General features: G+C 65.7%; 1 protein-coding gene across 1 annotated transcript; it reads right to left on the minus strand.

Moving 5' to 3' along the window:
• Positions 1-386: 386 nt before the first annotated feature.
• On the minus strand, positions 387-19,747 carry GFAP (glial fibrillary acidic protein). Its single transcript, XM_075911319.2, has 9 exons — positions 19,176-19,747; positions 15,250-15,310; positions 10,756-10,851; positions 9,960-10,121; positions 9,351-9,476; positions 8,327-8,547; positions 7,927-7,970; positions 6,819-6,904; positions 387-3,165 (listed from the first exon to the last, which is right to left on the minus strand). Exons 1-9 carry the CDS (start codon positions 19,688-19,690, stop codon positions 3,130-3,132), a joined length of 1,347 nt encoding a protein of 448 aa, XP_075767434.1. The 5' UTR covers positions 19,691-19,747; the 3' UTR covers positions 387-3,129.
• Between the last annotated feature and the right edge of the window lie 2,941 nt (positions 19,748-22,688).

Below are 22,688 nucleotides of genomic sequence, written 5' to 3' on the forward strand. Positions count from 1 at the left end.
AGATACGACCAGCTCGGGCGCGGGGCAGCCCACAGATACGACCAGCTCGGGCGCGGGGCAGCCCACAGATTCGACCAGCTCGGGCGCGGGGCAGCCCACAGATACGACCAGCTCGGGCGCGGGGCAGCCCACAGATTCGACCAGCTCGGGCGCGGGGCAGCCCACAGATACGACCAGCTCGGGCGCGGGGCAGCCCGCAGATACGACCAGCTCGGGCGCAGGGCAGCCCGCAGATACGACCAGCTCGGGCGCGGAGCAGCCCACAGATACGACCAGCTCGGGCGCGGGGCAGCCCGCAGATACGACCAGCTCGGGCGCGGAGCAGCCCACAGATACGACCAGCTCGGGTGCGGGGCAGCCCACAGATACGACCATCCACCCGCGAGCAGGCAGTACTTGCATTAGCTTTATTTCTGTGCTCGCGCTGCGGCTATTAGCGTTGGGATTGGGTAGCAGGGCGTTCACTAACGAGAGTGCTGAGTGGGGGGCAGGGCACACAACCCTCAACACCCCCCTCCCTGGCATGCCCCTTGCGTACCACCCCTGCCTGGCCCCCGCTAAGACAGTGCTGGGCCCCCGCTGAGATCCTGAGCCGCGCAGGATCTCTCCTCCCTGCTGAGCAGCCTGGCACCCAGCTGTGAGTCACACAGGGCCCAGCACGGCCTCCTCAACGCTTCGGGAAGCTCTCGTGAGGACTCTGGAGGGAGAGTAGGGTCTAGTGGTTAGGGCACAGGGTCTGGGTGGGCCCTTGCTGGGTGACACAGCTGCACCGCAGAGGACAACGTGCCCTTGGCTGCAGGGAGCAGCGGGACTCAGGCCCCTGGGAAGCGCAGCTGGAGGAGGGCAGGTGAGTGGCACTCGATTCGCCTGGCACGAAACGCTCGAGGGACCAGCAGATCTTTGCTTCTAAACCAGCGGTTCCCAGACTTTCCGGCATCACGCCCCCTTTTTGATTTTTGGGAAACCCTCACGCCCCCCCTGGGGCGGGATTGACGGGGCTGTACGTGGCTGGGTCGCCTCGCACCCCCCCTGGAATTTCTTCATACACCCCCGGGGCCACGCTCCCCAGTTTGGGAACCCATATTCTAAACTAGCCGCGCCCCAGGGAAACATGGCTCGGGGCTCCTTGGACTGGGATGCAGCAGGATACAGCAGCCCCAGGGTGGGACTGGGACCCCGTCCAGCAGGCTGAGACCAGGGGGGGCGGGGAGGGGAGGTGTTATTCTGATCTGCTCATGATGAGTTTCAGCTGCCCTGACCCGTCCTGCCCTGTCCTGCTCTGCCCCATCTTGCCCTGCCCTGCCCCACCCCGTCCTTCCCTGCTCTGCCCTTCCGTGCCCCACCCCTCTTTGCCCCGCCCTGCGGGATGCCTGGCTCACCGGGGCCTGGCTGGAAACGCAGTGTAGCCCTCGCAGGATGCGCTGCCCAGGTGTGATGCCTGGCAGGGTCTTTGCCCGCAGGCCCAGCCGACGGCTCGCTGGGTCGCAGACCGTGTCAGCTCTGGGCCTGCTGCTGCCTCCCTCCCCCGCTGCTGAAGCTGCAGGGTGGCACCTATGGAGCCCTGGCACGTGTCACGGCCCAAGGGGGGCTGCAGCGCCAGCAGGGCCCAGCCCCCCAAGCGCTCACCCTGAGAGCGGAGCCTCCTTCCTCCCCAGCGCAGCGGCGGTCGCTGAACGTCTCCTGCCCCAGACCGTGCCAGTGGGCGCCCAGACAGGCCCCCCCGCTCCTCGCCCTGCCCGCCCCTCCCCTCACCATTTCCACTTGCATTAGCACCGTCCAAGCGGGGAGAAGCCCTGGCTGGCTGTGATCAGCCGCTTGCTGGCTCTCCCCCGACAGTAACAGCCCTGCTCTGCCTCCCCCCGCCTGCCCCGCCTGCGTCCCCCTCGCCGCCGTGGCACAACCCCGCCCTGCTCCAGAGCCCGACTGCCACTCTCCCAAGCCCAGGCAGGGCCAGCCTGAGCCAGGCTCCCCCGGGGCACGGTGCTGCCCCCCTGCCAGAGACGGGGCCGGTACGGCTCCCTCACCCTGGGCTCCTGCCGACACAGCCAGGTCTCCTCAGGCTGCCAGCCTCTCCTCCACCCCTCCCAGGCCGGCGACTGGTGCCTGTGGGGGAAGGGGGCAGGAGAGGGTCACGGGGGGGGGGGCATTTAGCCATTCAGGTGCTGCTGAGGCGGGCGGTGCCCCTCCTGAGAACTGCCCCAAGGCTCGGGGAGCCAGCAGAGGCGCCTGCCCGGGCCAGGGCCACGCCTGTGCCGCACCCCCTCCTTAGGCGGGTTCCTGGGTGCAGTGTGAGGCTGCAGGACGGCTCTGTCCCGCCGGCCCCCAGCTCCTCCGGCTGAATCTGCCTGGCGCTCAGGCCAGACGACTGTTCGTCCCAAGCCCGCAGCCCCAAGGGGGCACCGGCCCAGGCAGCCCAGCCCTGCCCCCCGCCCACTAGCCACCGCAGGCCGGGTGGTGCTGTACCGGCCAGGGCAGGGCCCGAGAGCAGGACACGGCTCCTTCGGGCCCAGCCCATCTTGGGGGCACTGGGATGGGGGGCAGGGCTGATGGACGGCAGGTCTCTGCAGCATCCCCCCTCCTGCCCCCGTCAACGCCATGGGGGCTCCCTGGGCACAGTCAGCATGAGCCCTGGGCACACTCGCCCTCTGGCCTGGCCTGGGTGCTGGGCCACAGGCGGGGGGCTGAGGCCTGGGGCTGGAGGCAGGGGAAGTCCCCGGGCCGTGGGTTTGGCTCTGTGTGGGCACGAGCTGGGCCTCGGGGAGCTTTGCCTCCCCCTCCCGTCCGGCAGGGCCCGTGTCTGGGTGGCACCGTGGGGCCTAGCCCAGCCCTGGCTCGGGGTGAGCGCTGACCTGGGACCCCAGCAGGCGCTGGAGCAGCGGGAGGCAGGTCGGGGGCTGCCGCAGCAGGGGGGAGGGGGAGGAGTAGCGTGGGGGGGGAGGAGTAGTGGGGAGGGCAGGGGGGCAGCAGTGCTAAGGGCGCTGGTTACACTAGCTCCTCGGTTAGTCTCGTTAACCCCGGCACGTGCCACACGCTGCTCCGGGCGGGGCCCTCCTGGCTCCGTGTCACACGGGATCTACGAGCGCGACATCTACAGCTACATGCGCCTCAGCCGTCCCTCGGGCGCCCGCCTCAGCCCTGGTGCTCCTGGGGCGATTCCTGGATCACCTGTGGGCGAGGAGGCGACCGTCACTGTCACTGGCCGGAGCTCCGTGGCCCAACGGCCGGTCGGTGGCGCAGAGCGGCTAAGGCTGGCTCTGAGCCCCCCCAACCCCCCCGAACTCTCCCGGCTCAACCCAGAGCCCCCACCCAGCTCCGAACCCCTCGGCCCCACCCTCAGCACAGAGCCTGCACCCACCCCAACCCCCGCCCCAGCCCGATGAATGTGAGGGTGGGGGACAGCGAGTGGGGGGGGTGAATGAGGGGCGGGCAGGGGGCGGGGCAAGCGGGTCTGGCTGTGTGTGATTGGACGGTTGATGTCTGTCTAGTTGGGCAGGGGGCCGGACGTGCTGGCTCCCGAGGGCTCTGCCCGCCCCGGGGTTCTATGACCCCAGGAGCGAATCCCTAGCACAGGGGTGGGCAAAGCCCTGCCGCTCCCCCAACCCCAGGCCAATCAGCATCTGTGGGCGGGACATCTCCTGGCCCCGCCTCTTCTGCCTGAGGCCCCGCCCCCTCAAGGGAGGCCTGGGGCCACTCCAGAAATGAATGACGTGGCCCCCTTTTAAAAATGATTGCCCACCCCTGCCCTTGCAAACCCCACTCCCTGCGGGATTTGTCCCTGTGTGGACGTGGGGGTCGGGGGCGCCCCAGCCGCCTCGTCTCTGTCGCTACGGGGGTGCCTGGCGCGCGTCGCCTGCGGGGCCCCTCCCTCCTCGCGGCCAGAGCAAGCGCGCGGGCCGCCCCCGGCAGCTCTGCCCCGGCACCTCAGCGTGCCCTGCTCGCCCCCCAGGGCCCTGGCCCCGCCCCCCAGGGCCCTGCTCGCCCCACCCCCCAGGGCCCTGACCCCGCCCCCCAGGGCCCTGCTCGCCCCACCCCCCAGGGCCCTGACCCCGCCCCCCAGGGCCCTGACCCCTCCCCACCCCCCAGAGCCCTGGCCCCGGCCCCCATTGCCCTGGCCCCGCCCCCAGGGCCCTGACCCCGCCCCCCCAGGGCCCTGACCCCGCCCCACCCCCCAGAGCCCTGGCCCCGGCCCCCAGTGCCCTGGCCCCGCCCCCAGGGCCCTGGCCCCGCCCCCCAGGGCCTGGCATCCCACGAGCCGTGTCTGCCCCGCAGAGGCTGTGCCGAGCTGTGCACCGTCCCGCCCCCTCCCTTGCTGCCCCGGGCTGGGTGAAATGCCAGGAGAGACAGGGCAGAGGCAACGTGTTCGAGCGGCACGGAGCCCTTCGCGGGGCGGGGCGGGGCCAGCGGCCTGCGGGTGTCCCTGATGCGGTGGGCGAGGGTGGGCGAGGGTGCTCTGCAGAAAGGGTTTGAAGTGGCTGGGACGCTGGCAGACCAAGGCCCGGGGCTCACTGGCACCAGGGGTCACATGGGGTCAGTGCTGGGAGGGTGGGTTCCTGTTTGGACGTCAGGGGCAGCTTGTGGGTCACTGCGGGCGTGAACCCCGCGGATCCCGCTGGGCCCAGGCTCCGGCGCTGCAGGGCGGGTTTGCAGGGTCGCAGGAGAGAGCATTGAGGCTCGACCTGGGGTTTGTGGGGTTCCCCGCCCGCCGGGAAGGGGAGGCCTGCGCGTGAACTCACGCAGCAGCTTGGCACCGGGGGAAGGATGAAAAATCCCCCCAAGGAGACACCGAGTCTCGTTCTGTTGGCCGGACGCGGAGGGGCAGAGTCTCAGCAGACGCACAAGACCCCCAGCTGGCCTGCTCTTCGGCAGCCTGCCCGCCCCAGGCAGCGTGACACGGGCAGGCCGTGGGGGGTGCCAGGGATTGTCACGAGGCAGAGAGTGCCTGGTGAGACTGTGGGTTTCGGGGTGTCAGGAATTTACGTTTCCAGCCTCATCCGTTGGTAACACGCCACGGTGCCTGCTGCTCACGGGTGCCCACTGCAACCCTTATGCACAGTAATCCACCTGGAATTGCCGGCTTCGGTTCAGCCGCCCCCCACACGCCGGACGCCTGCTTAGCAGTGGCCCTGGCTGCTCCGAGGGCCGCGCCCAGGCTGGACGAGCTCTGCGTGGCTCAGCAGCTTGGCTCGCCAACAGCTGGACCAGTACAATATACTCCCTCCCCCAGCTCCTAGCCTGGGGCTGGCCTGGCCGCACCAGCACTACCGCAGCCTACAGACAGGACAAAGGGTGGGCGAGGGGAGGGCTCGGCCTTGCCCAGCGCGCCACGGCCTGGGGCACGGGGGGCCGGGAGCCGAGATCTCCATGCGATGCCGTAACCGCACCGTGGAACTGGCTGGAAACTGGCATTTCTGTTCAGCTGGAAATTCTGAGTTTCGGAAAATAATTAGCCCAGAGTGAGAACAAGGGGCCAGAACTTCCCACGACACAAACTGAAAAACAGCCCGTGGAATTCTGGGACCATCAGATCTGCTAGAAAAGGTGAAAACACGTCGCTCCGGCTCACTTTGGTCAGACTGAGACTAGACTATCGTGCGCGGCACCAGGGACAGACCAGTCAGCCAGTGTTCTAACACCGCGGGTTCCAGCCTGGGGTCCCCGGGGCTCCGCGAGGGCATGGCAGGGGGGGAGAGTTTCTAGAAGTAAGGATCTGGCCCACCTTACTTTTCTTTTCCTTTTCTTCCCCCCTCCCACCGCGGGCGTGGGGGAGGAGGCAGCAGCTATGCATGCTGGGATGTGGCTTGCTTTTGATCCCATTCCCCAGCACTAAGGGAGCGAGGGGAAAGTGCTTGCATCCCGCTCATGCCTGGCTGGTGTGTGAGAGGCATGCATGGGATGCAAGCACTTTCCCCTCGCTCCCTTAGCGTCCAGGGAACAGGATCCAAAGCAAGCCAAGTCTGGCCCTCAGCTGCTGCCCCCGCCCCACTCCCGAAGTTCTGCCCTTGAGCAGCTGGCAGCTCCAGAGCTCCTGTTGGCCACGAGAGCCCCCTCGCTCCGTGGCTGGGCAGGGGACGGAGGGCACAGGGGCTGAGGAAGCAGCGCGGGTGAACAGCAGCCAATGGGAGCTGAGCAGCTCCGAGCCCAGTCGGCTCACGAACGGGTCGGTCTCTTTCACCGGTTTCTCTCTTTTGGAAGCGTCGCCCCGCGCCAGCCATTCCAAGCCCTCCGAGCGGCGGGAAGGGTTTCGCTGGGTGCTCGCAAAAGGGATCGTTTGGCGGGGCCGTGCAGCGATAGTAGATTGCAAAGTCTCCGTGTGCTCGAAAAGGCTGGGAACCGCCGCGCGACGGCCACGCAGCAGCCCACGGACCCGCGGCCAAGGGAAATGCCTTTCCCGTGCCGGAGCGTTTCAACCCGATCGAGACGGGACCGCGTCGACCTGGTCAAACGAGGGCGTCACGACACCCCTGGCAGCGCGCGGCTGGGACACCCCACCCTGATTTCAAAGGAGCTGCCGTGCCGGGCTGTGGCTTGTGTTGCTCGGCTCTCCCGCACAGCACCAGGGCCTGGCTTGCCTCCACCCCGGCCCCGTGGGACACCCCGCCAGACACATGGGGGTCTCTGACTCTGCAGGCAGAACAGCCCCCTCCCTTCCCCGCCCCGCCCCCTAGCACTGTCCAGCCAGCGCACCTGCCCGTCACCCCAGGCCTGGTACTTGGAAGCCCCAGAAAGCAGGGAATGCAGCATGGCAAGGCCAGGGGGTCCCCGGTAGGGAGGGGGGGGAAGGCTGATGGGTGGGGGCGGGGGAGGAGGGCATCACTTACCTCTGCATCTCTGGTCTCCACAGTTTTGACCACGATGCTCCTCTTTAGGTGAGCCTCAGACACGGACTTGGTGTCCAGGCTGGTCTCTGTGGGGAAGAGCCAACGCGTCACTGTCTCGGCGCCGAGAAAGCCCAGCCAAGCGGGACAAGGCAGCACGAAGCAGACGGGGCCAGAGCTGCACAGGGTACGGGAGCCACGAAACCAGCCTCCCTCGCACCAACAGCACAGCCAGCCACGGGGCTCCGAGATCTGCTAGCAAAGGGCTCTGCGCCCTGCTGGACTCACACAGCCCATGGGCTACCGGGGCCTGTCCCCTGCCTGCTCCCACTGGGCTGCCCCGACGGGGACGTCCGTTCGATGGGCTGCGGAGGGCGTGGGCTGGGTACTGTGAGGGCGCTGGCGCTGGCGCTTTGCTCGGGGGGTGCACTGCGCTGGGAGAGTCGCTGCCGGTCCGGGTGCCTGGATTCCTGCTTGGAAAGGCACACCCTCCTGGCCAAGGCCCCGCTGCTCCGAATCTCCTCCTGCCCCCCAGCTCTCCTGGGGCTCCCCCATCCCCCATGGCAGGATCCCCTGCCCCACGGAGCAGGCTGCTGACTGAGCAGTGGTGTCGGGGACGTGGCCAGGGCTCCGGTTCCCGTTACCGGGTCCCCATGTCACCTGGCTGGGCCCAGGGAGCCCATGTGCAGGCTTCCCCCCCGCATCTTCCGGGCTGACCAGGCCAGAGCCGTGGGGCCCCATGGCACCGGTGACTACAGAGCACAGGAGATCCCCAGGCGCTGGCAGAGGGGAGGGCCACCCGAGGCCACGTGTCAGGTTGGGGCAGTAGAGCCTGGTGGCCTGGCTCCCTGTCCACCCAGCTGTGCTCCCCCGGCTGCCTCAGGAAGATGGGGAAAATCCCACAATGCATCTGGCCAACTGCACGGTGATGGGCGTCGGCTCCGAAGCACGAGCTGGGCTGGCCTCTAGCTGCAAGTGGCCGTCCCGGTCCCCAGCCCCGCATGCCCCCTCTGCCCCACGAGAGCAGAGCTGGGCACGGGGGCAGCGCCGTGGCGAGGGGACCCCGTGCCCGCCCTTCCCAGCCCTCCCCCGTGGGGCGCAGCGTCCTGACCTCGGATCTGCAGGTTGGAGAAGGTCTGCACGGGGATGGTGATCCTGCGGGAGCAAGGCAAAGGGAGGTGCAGTGTGAGACCGGCCAGCCGAGGTACCTCCCAGGCAAGGCCGCCTCCGCCTCACGGGGGGAGGGAGGTCTCTGTCGGGAGGCCCACGGGGCCGGGCCAGGGCTTCCGAGAGCTCTGGGGCAGCGGGGGACGAGGAAAGCCATTCGCTTGCAGCACCCACGGAGAGAAGGGCCCAGCTGCGAGGTTGGGATCCCGCCCGCGCTTCCCTGCAAGGCCCGGGCCGTTCAGTTCAGGCCCTTCCCTGGGGCCGAGCACGAGACCTGGCCACCCCTGCAGCCGTGCCTGGCGGGGCGGTGAGCTCAGATGTGCTCAGCCTCCCCCGGACCTCACCGGCTCTCCTCGCCCTCCAGCAGCTTGCGGTAGGTGGCGATCTCAATGTCCAAGGCCAGCTTGACGTTCAGCAGGTCCTGGTACTCCCGGAGGTGCCGGGCCATCTCCTCCTTGAGGCTGCGGGTGTCCTCCTCCAGCCGGACGATGGTGTCCTGGGAACTGGCCGTCTCCGAGACGTAACGGTCCTCCAGCTCCCGCAGCTGCCTCTCCAGGGATTCGTTCTGCGCGGGGCAGAGGGGAGGGGCTGGGACCCGCCTGCATTCGACCTGCCCTCAGGGATCGGGTCACAGCGGGTGAGGTGGCCCCTGCAGCCCCGGCTCACGTGGTCCTCGCAGGGGCCACCGAGCTCCGGAACGGCTACAGCATGGACTGCCCCACGGGCCTGCGTGGCCCGTCCCCCGCACCAACCACAGCACTCAGCCACGGCAGCTGCTACTCTTCCTGCTTTCCCCAGGGGAGCAGACCCCATCCCCTTCCCCAGGGTGCCCCACGGGAGCAGACCCCATCCCCTTCCCCAGGGTGTCCCATGGGAGCAGACCCGGCCAGCCCAGGGTGCCCCACGGGAGCAGACCCCATCCCCTTCCCCAGGGTGCCCCATGGGAGCAGACCCGGCCAGCCCAGGGTGCCCCACGGGAGCAGACCCGGCCAGCCCAGGGTGCCCCACGGGAGCAGATCCAGCCAGCCCAGGGTGCCCCACGGGAGCAGACCCGGCCAGCCCAGGGTGCCCCATGAGAGCAGACCCGGCCAGCCCAGGGTGCCCCACGGGAGCAGACCCGGCCAGCCCAGGGTGCCCCACGGGAGCAGACCCCATCCCCTTCCCCAGGGTGCCCCACAGGTATGTTGGCTGAGCCCTATTTCTGTTTGAACGCTCGGTCCATTGGAGCCGGGGAAGCGTGGAGCCAGGGCAGGGCTCGGTGAGGGAGTGACCGTCTCTGGGAGGCCTGTGCTAATGGAGGGCACCCAAGGGCCCGGTGCCCCATCTCACTACTGCCTGCCCCCGCCCCCGCCCCAGCGCCAGGCCTACCAGTCCCCGCAAGGACTCCAGGTCGCAGGTGAGGGCCTGCAGCTGCCGCCGGTACTCGTTGGCCTCCTGCTTGGCCAGGCGCAGGGCGTCCACGTTCCGAGCTGCAGCCTCCGTCAGGTCTGCAAACTGAGGGGGGAGCCGTCAGCGCGTGGCCCGGGGGCGAGGGACGCCCCGCCTGGCGGGCCGGCTGATTGACCGATGCGCTCATGGCTGGGCAGGGCCTCGGCTCTGGGCCAGTGACCTTCGGAGCCTTAACTTCTGCTTCTCCCCTCCCCCGTGGGCCGAAGGGGGAGAGCAACCCCAGGCCCCAGAGTGGGGCACAATCCGTGAGGAGCCTTGGGACCCTCGTGCGAAAGGTGCTGGCCAAGGACACACACTAGTGTGAGTGTTCCCACAGGGGACTCACCACAGGGTTCACTTCAGAACCAGCCCTTCCAGTCGGCCTGCGAGCTCCCCTGGCCGGCCCAGGAGGCAGCACCTCGGCACAGCCCAGTCCAGACCCGCCGTGGCTGGGGTGAGAGCCAGGCATGTGCGGCCCCCAGCTTGCTTCCCTGGCAGCCCCGGTCTGAGGGCTATGGAGGGCGCCCAGTGCTGCCAGTGCCCCGGTACCTTGGACCTGTACCACTCCTCGGTCTCGTGCATGTTGTTGGAGGCCATGGACTCATACTGAATGCGGATCTCCCGCAGCGCAGCCGTCAGGTCCGGCTTCGACACGTCCATCTCCACGTGGACCTGCTGCGTGGCCAGCTGCTCCTGCAGCTCTCGCAGCTCCTGCAAAGACACGAGCGAGGTGGGGCGGAGGTGAGGAGACAGCCTGTGCCACGCCAGGAGAGAGGGGCTGTGCCACGCCAGGGGAGAGGGCCTGTGCCACGCCGTGGGAGACGGCCTGTGCCACGCCGTGGGAGACGGCCTGTGCCACGCCGTGGGAGACGGCCTGTGCCACGCCACGGGAGAGGGCCTGTGCCACGCCACGGGATATGGGCTGTGCCATGCCAGGGGAGATGGGCTGTGCCACACCACAGGACAGGGGCTGTGCCACACGCGGGAGACGGGCTGTACCACGCCGTGGAAGATGGGCCCCTGCCAGCCAACAAAAGGGGTGGGACTGACCTATGGGGGGTAGATTATACCAACGCAGACCCTCTGACACCCCTCACAGAATCGACACATCACCTGGCCAAAGATTTCTCCTGCCAGCTGGTGGGAATAGCAGGCCAGGTGGCAGGCGCCCACCCGCGGTGCACAAGGCGGGCGGGGGGAGAGATGACCCCCCAAGGGTGAATGAGGCACCTTTCCCACCACAAGGCTCTACCTGTCCAGGTAGCTAGGCCGGGCTCAGAGCACGGCCCAGCAAGGACAGAGCCCCACCCCGCACCCTCGGGGCAGGAGCACAGTCACATGGTACCTCCTCGTGCACTTTCTGCAGGAAGTTGATCTCGTCCTGCAGCGACTCGACTTTCCGCTCCAGGTCCAAGCGCACTAATGCAGCATTGTCAACATCCTGCCATTGGGCGAGAAGCGGGGAGGCGAGGTCACGGCTCCCGCCAGGACTCTGCATGTGCAGCTCCGTGCACACTGGCCTGGGGAGCTCGGGTGCACAATAGCTTAGGGGCTGAGCAACTCTCATGGGACAACCGTGGGCTGAGCCGCCCCCTGGGGCCTGATCGCCGGCTCAGTCAGCTCTTGGCCCCCGTTCGCATCTTCCCTGCCAGCAACATGGCAAAGCCACCCTGGCAGCCAGGGCCTCTGGCCTGCGACTGTGTCGCCCCAGGGCCACCTGCTGTGCTCTGCAGCGCTCCCCTGGGGCCAGGACCACGCAGCCCCCAGCCAGCACGCACGGAGCCCAGGGCCTGAGAGGGGACTGTAGCGGGGTGGGACCGAGGGGTTGAAAGTGTGGGAGGGGGCTCGGGGTTGGGGTGCCGGGGGGGGGCTCTGGGGTGGGGCTGGGGATGAAGGGTTCGAGGTGTGGGAGGGGGCTCGGGGTTGGGGTGCTGGGGGAGGCTCTGGGGTGGGGCTCGGGATGAGGGGTTCAAGGTGTGGGGGGGGCTCGGGGTTGGGGTGCCGGGAGGGGCTCTGGGGTGAGGCTGGGGATGAGGGGTTCGAGGTGGGGGAGGGGGCTCGGGGTTGGGGTGCCTGGGGGGTTCTGGGGTGGGGCTGGGGATGAGGGGTTCGAGGTGTGGGAGGGGGCTCGGGGTTGGGGTGCCTGGGGGGTTCTGGGGTGGGGCTCGGGATGAGGGGTTCGAGGTGTGGGAGGGGGCTCGGGGTTGGGGTGCCGGGAGGGGCTCTGGGGTGAGGCTCGGGATGAGGGGTTCGAGGTGGGGGAGGGGGCTCGGGGTTGGGTTGCAGAGAGGGGAGGCTCTGGCCAGGGATGAGGGGTTTCAGGGGCAGGTTCCTCCAGGCGAGGGGGCCCCTCCAGCCCTTTCTCACTGCAGCAGCAGCAGCCCCAGCCCCGTCACCCGCCCACGCCCCCCTGTGCCCAGCTCTTGCAGAGCTCACTGTACGGTGCCCCAGCCGGTTACTGGGCGGCTGTTTCAGACTCTGCGTCTGGCCCGGCCTGACAGTTCCTGGCCATGTTATCTCACCTGGGAGGGGTCTAGGAGTGGGGGGCTGTGTCTGTGTGTGGGGCGTCGGGGCGAGTGTGACACGCTGTGTCTCTGGGAGAGGAGTGTGGGGGGCTTGTGGGGGACTTGGGATGTGTGGGGTGAGTTGGTGGGGGGGATTTCGGGTGTGTGCAGTTGTATTGGTATGAGGGCGATTTGTGGGGGGGGTTATGTGTGTGTGAGGGGAATGGGGATTTATGAGGTTGTGTGTGAGAGAGAGGATTAGGGGTTTGTGAGGTTGTGTGTGTGAGAGGTTTAGGGATTTGCGGGGTTGTGTATATGAGGGGATTAGAGGTTTATGAGGTTGTATGTGTGTGAGGGGAGTTGAGGTTTGTGAGGTTGTGTGCGTGTGAGGATTAGGAGTTTGTGTGATTATGTGAGGGGGGCTAAGAGTTTGTGAAGTTTGTATATGTGTGTGAGGGGCGTAGGGGTTTGTAAAGTTGTGTGTATGTGAGTGGAGTAAGGGTTTGTGAGGTTCTGTGTGTGTGCGAGGGGAGTAGGGGTGTGTGAGGATTTCTGTGTGTGAGGGAGTTGGGGTTTGTGAAGTTTTGTGTGTGGGATTAGGGATTTGTGAGGTTGTGTGTGTGTAAGGAGAGTAGGGGTTTGTAAGGTTGTGTGTGTGAGAGGGGATTAGAGGTTTGTGAGGTTGTATGTATGTGAGGGGACTAGGGGTTTCTGAAGTTGTGTGTGTATGAGGGGAGTAGAAGTTTGTGAGGTTTTGTGTGTGTGTGTGTGTGTATGTGGAGTAGGGGTTTGTGAGGCTGTATGTGTGTGAGGGGACTAAGGATTTGTGAAGTTGTATGTGTGTTTGATAGCAGTAGGGCTACGTCTACAATGGCCTCTTCTTCGGAAGGGGCATGCTAATTTTGATAGTGGGAATAGGGAAATCCGCGGGGGATTTAAATATCCCCCGCGGGATTTAAATAAACATGTCCGTCGCTTTTTTTCCGGCTTGGGGAAAAGCCAGAAAAAAGCGTCTAGACTGGCCCGATCCTCTGGAATAAAGCCCTATTCTGGAGGATCTCTTATTCCTACTTCAAAGTAAGAATAAGAGATCCTCCGGAATAGGGCTTTATTCCGGAGGATCGGGCCAGTCTAGATGCTTTTTTCCGGCTTTTCCCCAAGCCGGAAAAAAAGCGACGGACATGTTTATTTAAATCCCGCGGGGGATATTTAAATCCCCCGCGGATTTCCCTATTCCCACTTTCAAAATTAGCATGCCCCTTCCGAAGAAGGGGCCAGTGTAGACGTAGCCTAGGGGTTTGTGAGATCTTGTGTATGTGTGAGGGGAGTAGGAGTTTGTGAGACTTTGTGTGTTTGTGTGAGGTGAGTACGGGTTTGTGAGGTTGTGTGTGTAGGAAGATTAGGGGTTTGTGACATTGCGTGTGTGAGTGCATTAGGAGTTTGTGGGGTTGTGCATGTGTGAGAGGATTAGGGATTTGTGTAGTTGTGTGTGTGAGGGGATTAGGGGTTTGTGTAGTTGTGTATGTGAGAGGATTAGGGGTTTGTGTGATTGTATGTGGGGGGACTAGGGGTTTGTGAAGTTGTATGTGTGTGTGAGGGGAGTAAGGGTTTGTGAGGTTTTGAGTGTGAGAGGGAATTAGGAGTTTGTGAGGTTGTGTGTGTGTATGAGGGGGAGTAGGAGTTTGTGAGGTTGTGTGCGTGTGTGAGGGGATTAGGGATTTGTGAGGTTGTATGTGTGTGTGAGGAGACAGGGAATTGTGAGGCTTTGTGTGTGTGTGAGGGGAGTAGGGGCTTGTGGGGTTGTGTGTGTGAGGGGATTAGGGGTTTATGATATGTGTGTGTGTGTGTGTCTGAGGAGATTAGGGGTATGTACGATTGTGTGTGTGTGAAGAGTTCAGATGTTTATGAACTTGTGTGTGTGTGTATGAGAGGATTAAGGGTTTGTGAGGTTGTGTGTGTGAGGGGAGTAGGGGTTTGTGTGGTTGTGTGAGGGGAGTAGGGGTTTGTGTGGTTGTGTGAGGGGAGTAGGGGTTTGTGGGGTTGTGTGAGGGGAGTAGGGGTTTGTGAGGTTGTGTGAGGGGAGTAGGGGTTTGTGGGGTTGTGTGAGGGGAGTAGGGGTTTGTGGGGTTGTGTGTGTGAGGGGAGTAGGGGTTTGTGAGGTTGTGTGAGGGGAGTAGGGGTTTGTGGGGTTGTGTCTGTGGGATTTGGACTGTGTGAGGCTGCGCCCTGTCAGCCCATTGTGCAAGGCCACGTCCAGGACCACAGGAGCCCCCCCCCCCCAGATTGGAAAGACCATGAAGTTGTGGTTTCCAATCTCTTTTGCACCTGGTACCCCCCCCCCCCCGCCCGCCGTGCCTGTGGGCTCACTGCAGACTGACACCCCGAACACGCCACCTGCCCTCCCCGCCCCTCACGCCCACAGGCGCCAGCCGCCCTGGGCAGTGGCTGACTGGACCGCCCCCTGCTGGATCCCGTGCGGACAGACTGCGGGAGGTAGGTGGGGTTGTACCGCAACAGCACCAAGCACCCTTCACCCAGCCTGGAACAACCTTCCGCTGGGTGTTGGGGGCCAACAATCGACTTAGGCTGTAGGGAGCTGGGCACACTCATGACATTGTGTGACAAGATGGGGGGGGCAGGGCTCAGCAAGTCCTCCCTCCCCCTGGTTTGTTGCATGTTCCTAGAGTCCCATGCTCCAGAGCTTGAGCTCCTGCTGTGGTCAGGAAGGGTTCCCACTGCCCCCTGGCCCCCCCGCATGTCAGGAGAGGCCACAGCCGGAGACGGGACAGGCCATGGCTCCGAGGTGGCACTGGCTGGTCCTTGGTCCAACTGGCGCTGGCCCTGTGCCTGGCCCTCCAGTCTCCTCCCAGCCCAGTGCCCCAGGACTTGGGAAGGGGGGACAGCAGTGCCCCACTATGGCCAGTGCAGCTGGCACCCGCTTCCCGTGAGGGGCAGGGGCACGCCCCCCGCTGGCCGGACAACGGCTCTCAGCCTGCGCACTGAGGCAGCGGGCAGGGCACGGCCTCCTCCCCGAGTCGGACAGGGAAATGTCGGGTGCCAACGGGGCCTCCCCGGGCAGGAATTTCCTCCCAGGTCAGACTGGCGGGGCCCTGGGGGTTCGCCTCCCCCCGTCGCTGGTGTCTCACACGCCCTTTCCGGAGCCCTGGCACTCAGCCCCCCGCTTCTCTCCCCCGACAAGCCGGGCGCCTCAGGAGTGGGGATCTCAGCAGGAGTCCCCCACACCGGGCCTCCCGTCTACCCGAGTCCCACCCTGTCCCGCGCCATCTGCCAGCTCCCCAGGCTGGGCCTGGCTGGGCGCAGGCAGCCTCGCTCACCTGTCTGTAGGCAGACAAGTTGTTCTCGGCTTCCAGCCGCAGGTTAATCTCGTCCTGTAGCCTGGAACAGGAGCAAACAGGCCGTTGGCGGAGTTCTGTCCCCTGGCGGCTGCGCCGGGCAACCCCAAAAACCAACCCTCAAGAGCAAAACAACCAGGGAGCGTCCGGAGCCCCTATGGCCCCTTTCACTGATGGAAACCCGCCCCGAACCGCCTGTCGCACACACCCATGGACCTGCCTGTCACACACCCGCCCAACCTTCTCTGTCTGACACACACCTGACCCTCCTCTGTCACACACCCAACCTTCCTCTGCCACACACCCCAACCTTCTCTGTCTGACACACACCTGACCCTCCTCTGTCACACACCCAACCTTCCTCTGCCACACACCCCAACCTTCTCTGTTGCACACACACACCTGACCCTCCTCTGTCACACACCCAACCTTCCTCTGCCACACACCCCAACCTTCCTGTCGCACACACTCCTAACCCTGCTGTTGCACACACATCCCAACCCTCCTCTGTCGCACGCCCAATGCAACCCTCCTCACACACACACACACACACACACACACACACACACACACAGTCCCCTTCGCACAGACCCCGACCCCGACCTCCTCTGTGACACGGCATTCTGCAGGGGCTGAACCCCGGGCCCTTGATTCGCTGTGTAAGTGGGGGCCAGTGGTCTCTCTTGCCCGTCTCGCCCTCCCTAGCTCAGGCAGGCCAGGGGTTGTGGTTGGTGCTGCCCACCACGGGGCGTGCGCGACGTGGGATGTGCTGGGGTTTGTGGGGATCCTGCAGACAGGCAAAGGGGGCAGGTGCCTGAGGGAACCGCCAGCTGTTCTCTCTGGGGGACTGGGGGCAAAGACTTTTCATGCTCCCCCACCCACGGACCAATCAGAAAGTATCATGGCCCCGCCCCTTCCACCTGAGGCTCCGCCCCTTCTGGGGTGGCCTGGAGCCACTTCAAAAATTTCTGAAGTTGCCCCCAGTCAAAAATGATCGCCCCCCCCCCCCCCCCCGTGTCGTGCTCCGCTGGATGTGAGCTGTCTCTGGGGCACCCCCGCGGCTCCGTGCTCCTTTTCTGGACGTGTCTCAGCCGGCTGGGCAGGAAATCTGACCAGCCGCGGGACAAAAATCTTGCTGTCTGTGCGGGGCTGTTGGGTGAGAGCTGGGCGTGTGTGTGTGTCTGGTGTGCGTGCGAGGGGGGCTGACTCGCCAGGGATGTCGCCCTTCACACCTCGGCTTGTGACCTGCTGGCTTTGTCCGCAGCGCAGGGTGTCACTAGTGCGTGCTGTCACACGTAGGCCCAGCGAGCCCCAGGCTGCCGGGACAGAGAGGGAGAGACGGCCCAGCCCAGACAGCTCACGGGCGCAAGAGACCAGAGGTAGCCTGAGGAAGGACGGACCCTCCACCTCACCGGAGCTCCAGAGACACCAGGGCCAGGGTTTTCAACGGGCCCTGAGCCAGGTTTTCAAGGGCTCAGCAAACACAGCGGAGGCCTGATTGGCTCAAGGGCTGAACTCACCATAAGCCGAACAGGAATCTGGCCCCCGTTGCGGGTGTTTGCCAGAGTCCCACCAAGGCTCGTGCGCCCCTGACGGTGAGCGCCGGGTGGGGGTGCTGGGTGCCCCGCCTGGGAGAGGTCGGAACAGACCCACCTTGTTTCTCATCCTGGATCGGGGCAAGAAAGGGCAAAAATGTCTCTCGCCCCAGTAACGTGACACGTGCCGAGGGCGCTTGGTCCGGTTTGTTTCAGTTCTGTCCTTTTTATGTCTTAACCTGTTACAGAAGCTGTTGTGGAACCTGGAGAGCACCAGGCGCTCCCCGCCAAAGTGGAAATGCTGCAATGGGCTGTTTCGGCCATTCCCAAACTACTGCGCCCGAACCCAGCGATGCGTCCCCACCGTCCCTCCCCGGACAGCTCCGCTTCGACCAATCAGAGCTCTCTGACGAACAGAACTGCACGGGGCACCTCCCACCGAGGTCTCGCCAGCAGCAACAATCGTGAGCCCTTCCCCAGTGCAACGAAAACGAGCGTGTCTGTAGCTCCCTGCAGCGCTAGGACTCTGCAATTACCCCTCCAGCGCAGCAAACAGCCTCTTGCCCGAGGGTGGGCAAGATAAAGCCCAGGGCTGGATCCAGGCCGACAGCCCTTGTAATCCCCCCCCCCCCCGGGGCTGGTAGCAGCGCTGCTCAAAGTGACTGGCTGCTCCCTGTGGCTTCTGTGCTGTGGTGGGGGAGGCTTCGTGCGATCCCTGCCCACAGCAAATCGCTCACCCTCCATCGGCCAGTGGAGCTGAGAGATTTTGCTGGGGGCAGAGGCACTGTGTGAAGCCTCCCCCCCTCCCCCCCCGCACAGAGAGCCACTTGGCACAGAGCGGTCGGGAGCTGCTTAGGTAAGTGTCCCTCCACCAGAGCCTGCCTCTGGCACCGCACCCCCTCCCACACCCCAACTCCCTCCCAGACCCTGAACCCCCTCTCGCACCCCTCCCCCAGGCCAGAATCCTCTCCTGTGCCCAGAGCTCCTCCCAGACCCTGCACCCCAATCCCCTGTCCCAGGCTGAACCCTAAGCTCCCTTCTGCACCCAGCCTCCACCCCGATCCCGCACCCCATCCGTAGACAAGCGCGGCTCTTGATCCCTCACCCCCGTCGAGAGTTACTGCCCAGCCCAGCTCTTGCCCACAGTGAGTGGTGAGGACCCAGCAGTTACGACTCCAAGCCCCTGCTGCCTGCACCTAGACCCCGTCCTCTCTCCAAGCAGAACTCAGGAGTCATGATTTTCCATGTGCTGTCAGAGCACTCTCCCCTCCCAGCATGGCAACTGGGATCCTGAAAGTCAAACTCCCCTCCATTGCACTAACCATTAGACAACACTGCCTCTAGAAAGAGCCAGCAACCCCCACAAGCAAACCTCTGTCTGAGGCTGGCGAACCGTCACCTCTTCGGCCACCCTCCCACATTCTGCCATCTGGCTCCCAGGTTAAGGTCGTTTCTGGTGTCTCGACCCGTGTGGGTTGTGCCAGGAACGGTGCACGTCTCTCACCACCGGCGCACGAGAGGTCGGAGTGTGAGCCAGGCTACGCAGGCCCGGGGCTGCCACGCTCGTGCCCCCCTGAGGCCTGGGCCAGCTGCCGCCCTGCAATCCAGCTGCTAGTGCAGGCACAGACGTGTGCCAGGCAACGTGTACAGGCCCGTCTGGTGCGGGCGCACGGGGCCGTGCGGGTGCGGGCAGCGTAATCTCTCACCAGTGGGCCGGTCGGTTACCGGGGCGGAGTTGGCTCCACTGAGCTCTCTCCACCCGCAGAGCCCGTCCAAAGCCACCCGCCGGGGCAGCTGGGCGCAGAGCGGGGACGTGACTGGCCAGCAGGTGAATGGCAGAGGTGGGCTCCAGCTGGCATAATAACCACCGGTCCCTGCACCCTGTCTCCCCACTAAAACAGCCCTGCACCCCCCCTTCCTCTTAACGCCCGGCCCCTGCACCCCCGCCTCCCCGCTAACTGGGCCCCTGCACCCCCCTTCCTCTTAACGCCCGGCCCCTGCACCCCCGCCTCCCCGCTAACTGGGCCCCTGCACCCCCCTTCCTCTTAACGCCCGGCCCCTGCACCCCCCTTCCTCTTAACGCCCGGCCCCTGCACCCCCCTTCCTCTTAACGCCTGGCCCCTGCACCCCCGCCTCCCCGCTAACTGGGCCCCTGCACCCCCCCTTCCTCTTAACGCCTGGCCCCTGCACCCCCGCCTTCCCGCTAATCCAGTCCCTGCTCCCCCTGCCTTCATGCCCACACCCAGGGTCCCCCCAGAACTGCAGCTACTCCGCGTTAGTCGCTGCCCTCGCGGCGAAGCCTGGTTACCACCGGGCCGTTCCCCGCGCCCGCTCCGGCTGCAGAGCCGTCGGCCCGTCCAGGCGGCTCCTTACTTCTGCCGGAGGCCGTTGGTGTCCTCCAGCAGGTTGTCCCGCTCAATCTCCAGCCGGGTCTTGGCATTGGACAGCTGGTCCACCTGCCGGCGCAGCTCCCTCAGCTCCTCCTGGTAGATGTCGGCCAGCTTGGTGGGCTCCTTGTCCCGGATCTGGTTGAGCTCCGCCGCCAGCACCTTGTTCTGCTGCTCCAGGAAGCGCACCTTCTCGATGTAGCTGGCGAAGCGGTCGTTCAGCTCCATCATCTCCACCTTCTCGTTGGTGCGCGTCTCCTTGAACTCGGAGTTGAGCGCCTCGGCCAGGGAGAAGTCTGCCTTGCCCGGGGGGACCCTGGAGCTGGCCTGGATGCTCAGGCTCGAGCTCCTCCTCTTGGTCATGGAGACTCGGGGGCTGGGGCTGGGGGAGAGGAGCCACATGAGGGGCGAGGCCCGGAGGGGCTGGTGGCCGGCAGCAGCCTGCGGGCCGAAGCGGCGCCGGTAGGAGGACAGGCGCTGGCTCTCCATCCTCAGGCTCATCCTCCCGGCTGTGCCTGAGCCGGGACCAGCCTGGGAACTCTCCCTGTGTAGCCGGGTTTATAGAGGACCAGCCTGGGGGCGGGCAGAGGTGGCGTTGTGAGCCAGGTCCTAGTGCCCGCCGTGTACCAGGCCAACTGGCCAGGCCCCTGGCAGGGGAACAAAGGACGGCAGAGCAGGCAGAACGCCTCGGCTATTGCTTTGGGCCAGGAGAACAAACGCGGAAGGACCTGCCCCTGCCCCTGCTCCCGGAGCCCCGGCCCCTCTGGTGGGCGGGCACCAGCTTCCCATGAACTCATTTCGTGGCTGCGTGTTCCTGGCAGGCGGCTGCGGTAGGGGACAGCCTGGCCTGCCCGTGCCCCTTCCCAGCATCCCAGAGACTGGCAGGAGTGACCGCAGCCTTTCCTGTAAGCACAGGGCGTGCCAGGCACCGCAGCCAGGCCCCGGGACACAGCAGCGCTCCCCGGGCAAAGGAACGTACAAGGGATGTGTGTGCAAGGGCACGTCAGCAGGGCTCCCCGGGCAAAGGAGTGTGCAAGGGATGTGTGTGCAAGGGCACGTCAGCAGGGCTCCCCGGGCAAAGGAGTGTGCAAGGGATGTGTGTGCAAAGGGCACGTCAGCAGGGCTCCGTGGGGAAAGGAGTGTGCAAGGGACAGGTGTACAAAGGGCACGTCAGCAGGGCTCCCTGGGCAAAGGAGTGTGCAAGGGATGGGTGTACAAAGGGCACATCAGCAGGGCTCCGTGGGGAAAGGAGTGTGCAAGGAACAGGTGTACAAAGGGCACGTCAGCAGGGCTCCCCGGGCAAAGGAGTGTGCAAGGGATGGGTGTACAAAGGGCACGTCAGCAGGGCTCCGTGGGGAAAGGAGTGTGCAAGGAACGGGTGTACAAAGGGCACGTCAGCAGGGCTCCCTGGGCAAAGGAGTGTGCAAGGGATGGGTGTACAAAGGGCACGTCAGCAGGGCTCTGTGGGGAAAGGAGTGTGCAAGGAACGGGTGTACAAAGGGCACGTCAGCAGGGCTCCCCGGGCAAAGGAGTGTGCAAGGGACGGGTGTTTAAAGGGCACGTCAGCAGGGCTCCCTGGGCAAAGGAGTGTTCAAGGGATGTGTGTACAAAGGGCACGTCAGCAGGGCTCCCCGGGGAAAGGAGTGTGCAAGGGACGTGTGTGCAAAGGGCACGTCAGCAGGGCTCCCCGGGGAAAGGAGTGTGCGAGGGACGGGTGTACAAAGGGCACGTCAGCAGGGCTCCCCGGGGAAAGGAGTGTGCGAGGGACGGGTGTACAAAGGGCACGTCAGCAGGGCTCCCCGGGGAAAGGAGTGTGCGAGGGACGGGTGTACAAAGGGCACGTCAGCAGGGCTCCCCGGGGTAAGGAGTGTGCGAGGGACGTGTGTGCAGGGGGTACACGTGGCTGTGCGAGGGGTGGATGTGGTTTTGTAGGGGGATGGGAAGGGTGAGCATATGTCCGGGATGTGAGGGCTGTGTGTGGGTGTGTGAGTGTGTACAAAGGGTGTGCACGCTGTGCATGTGTGTGCAAACTGAGTGTGTGTGGATTGTCCTCGGGATGTGTTTGCTTCCAGGGGGCGACGCCAGCGCCAGTGGGATGGGCCCTGCTCCTGCCTGCCCCCCGCCCTCCCCAGTGCCAGCTCTGCGCGGCCGTCCCGGCGGCTCCCCGCCAAAGCGACCGGAGCACAGAACTTGGCTTTGTCTTGACTAGAAAGAGTCTTTGAAGTGTCCAAGCCGCGCCAGAAGCTAATTACGAGACTCCCGCTCCGTGTCGCTGGGAGCTCTGGGCTTGGCTGCCCGCCCAGCGGCTCTGGGAACGCTGCGGAGACGTGCGGCTGCTCCCGGTTCTCCCCGGGATGCTGCCGGGCCCAGCAGGGCGAGCCGGGCGGCGCTCAGGGCTCCGGGGGCCTGTTCCCAGGCCGGGAGGAGCGCTGGCGGGCGGAGCAGGGCTGGGGGCAGGCCCCGCGGTGCCCGGGCCTGAGAGCAGGTAATTGTGGTGGCCGCACGCTGGGTGCCCTCGGTGCCAGCTCAGCACAAGGACCAAAGCTGCATGGGAGGCGGCAGGCCGCCAGCCAAGGACGCCGAGTGCCCGAGGCGCCGGAAGGAGGGTCCTTGGCGGGGCTCCCGCCACCAGGCCCTTCCAGCTCACACTGGGGCTGGGCTTAGTCAGGACGAATTTGGGAGGGGGCCAGAGACGTTCTGGCCACTTGTCCCCTTCCCGTCTCTTGTGGGCTCTTCCTGGCCCCGGGGGTGGGAGTTGGGGGCTCTCCGGGCGGCCCAGGGCCTGGGCTCCCCCACTGCCAGCCGGCGGCGGCGCCGCCTGTGCCTGGCCGACAGGGACACGGTGCGCCGGGAGCTGAGCTGAGCTGGCCTCCCGTGAGCTCTGCGAGGACCCCAGCGGCGGCAATGCACACGCTCCTGCCCCGCCCCTTCCCTGAGGCCCCGCCCCTTCCCAGAGACCCTGCCCCGCCCCCTTCCAGAGGCCCCACCCCCTCCCTCACTTTCACCAGGCTGGGGCCGGGGGTGCAGGGAGCAGGCTCTGGCCGGGCGGCAATTACCTCAGGCAGCCCCTGGGTGTTGGAGCCGCAGGGTCCCTGCCTGCCCTGGCCCTGCGCCGCGCCCGGAAGCTTCCAGCATGTCCCTGTGGCTGGGGGGGGGGGTCGCTCTGCACGCTGCCCACACCCGCAAGCGCCGCTCCCGATGGTTGCACTCCCGGCCAATGGGAGCTGCGGGGCTGGGGCTGGAGGCGGGGCCAGCGTGCAGAGTCACCTCCCTCCACCAATCTGACCGGGGTTCAATTCCTTCCCAGCCCCAAACATGGCAGCCAGATCCTGAGCAGTGGGACAGACCCACCAGGCAGGCCTGGGCGAGAGCCCTGTGCAGAGCCGCAGAGCCCTCCCCGGCCGGCCTGGCTCCCGCCGGTCGCTGATCCCCGTGGCTGGTCAGCAGCCTCGTCTTCCCGGCCCCCAGGCACACGGCCAGCTCCGGCTTGGGCCAGAGA

The sequence above is a fragment of the Pelodiscus sinensis genome, chromosome 29 (assembly GCF_052426305.1).
Source record: "Pelodiscus sinensis isolate ZL-2025 chromosome 29, ASM5242630v1, whole genome shotgun sequence".
In the NCBI taxonomy this organism is placed as follows: domain Eukaryota; kingdom Metazoa; phylum Chordata; order Testudines; family Trionychidae; genus Pelodiscus; species Pelodiscus sinensis.